Here is a 1,631-nt window from a genome sequence, read left to right as displayed (position 1 = left end):
AAATAAAGATGTTAAAAATGTCTTTTTTTAAAGATATTTTTTAAAAATTAAAATTTAACACATAAAATAAATTAAATTATATTATTTTTATTAAAATTAGACCGGACAAATCAATTTAGCAAAAAAATTAATAAATTAAATTTTGAATCGGTATAAATTAATATTTTTTATAAAAAATTACTACAATATCCCTATTATAAAACACAACTAAAATATCTCTATTTTATATAAGAATTTAGGATTTATGCATATTGACCAGTCAAATAAAAATTGAAGTCCCCGTCTAGTTTTCCCATCGGTAGTGTTGTTGATCCCAACTTCTATTCCACTTAATTTTCAAATTTTTTAATAAGCAGGCAATAACAAAATCTAAAAATTAAATATTAGAGAAAAAACAATATTTGCAATTTAGATAACATGGTATTGCGTGCAGAGTATGAGAGAGAGAGAGACCGTGAGAGAGAACACATAGAAGAAAAAAGTAAAGTTGATTCCGTTTCATGACCGATACACACTCAGAAAAGTGAAATTAAATTAAAGACCTGTATATGGCGTAATCTCTATTACTAGTACTACTAATAAAGCTATTTTATTATTTGTTTTTTCTAGCTAGCTATAGCTTCTTCTCTCTGATCTCTCGTACCCAGCTACTACCCTCAAATCCGATCGTATTCTATTTAAATAGCAGCTATGCACTCTCCTCTCTCTCCCATGCATTACTCTACTCTACTCTACTGTTCATCACTCTCACTCTCACTCTCACTCCCCACTCTATCTCTATATATAGTTATATACACATACTCTACTCTACTCTACCCTAATTATTTTTGTCCCCAATAATACTTATTAGAATTCCCTGTTTTTTCTAGCTAGCTAGTTAGTTCACATCTTCCTTTTAATTTCTCTTAATTACCTAGCTCATTCATTCCCTACATACACCTATTAAGTAATATATAATTATATATAGCAGAGGTTATTTGATTAACTTAATTTATATAGATACGTATTGTATTGTTTGAATTTATTTGGTTGGTTTGAAGTAATTAGAAAATAAGAAAAGAATAATGTCTAGCAGAAGGTCAAGGCAGACAAGTGGTTCAAGCAATATCAGTGACGATCAGATAAAGGATCTTGTCTCCAAGTTACAGCAGCTTCTTCCTGAGATTCGCCATACACGCACTGACAAGGTTCGTTTCTTTCTCTTTCATTATTTCTCAAATATATATGCAAATGAGAAAATATAAGAGAATAATGCTTTTTCTGTATACAAATCTATCTCACCCTTAGCTTATTCATATAATTAATCAATAACCGCTTATTAATTACTCAAACTCATCAAATAATCACTGTATATTTAATTTAACTGAGCTATATATATATATATATATATCTGTTATCTATCTCTTAATCTCCTCTACGCCTTTAGTATTGTTACTTCTTCGATTTAAACCTCTTTTTCTTTGCCTTTTCCTACCTTTAAACCTGCCGACCATTTAATTATAACATCTTAGTCATTCATCTAACTAAGGTTAAGTTGTAGCAAAGAAAAAGCATAAAAATATTATTAGTTTAGATCTCTCTTTATATTATATATTAATATATATATAAGTCAAATTACATTTTAGTAAGTA

The 1,631-nt window shown here is 28.3% G+C and overlaps 1 protein-coding gene across 1 annotated transcript in view; it reads left to right on the top strand.

Annotated features, from left to right (window-relative positions):
* Positions 535-1,631, top strand: part of LOC107619049 (transcription factor PRE3) — a 1,522-nt gene continuing 425 nt past the window's right edge. The window contains exon 1 of the mRNA XM_016321258.2: positions 535-1,187. Within this exon, the coding sequence (XP_016176744.1) occupies positions 1,065-1,187 (123 nt within the window). The 5' untranslated portion in view covers positions 535-1,064. The remainder of the gene's footprint in view (positions 1,188-1,631) is intronic.

Source organism: Arachis ipaensis, chromosome B01 (assembly GCF_000816755.2).
Source record: "Arachis ipaensis cultivar K30076 chromosome B01, Araip1.1, whole genome shotgun sequence".
Lineage (NCBI taxonomy): Eukaryota > Viridiplantae > Streptophyta > Magnoliopsida > Fabales > Fabaceae > Arachis > Arachis ipaensis.
This window is presented reverse-complemented; position numbering and strand designations above follow the sequence as displayed.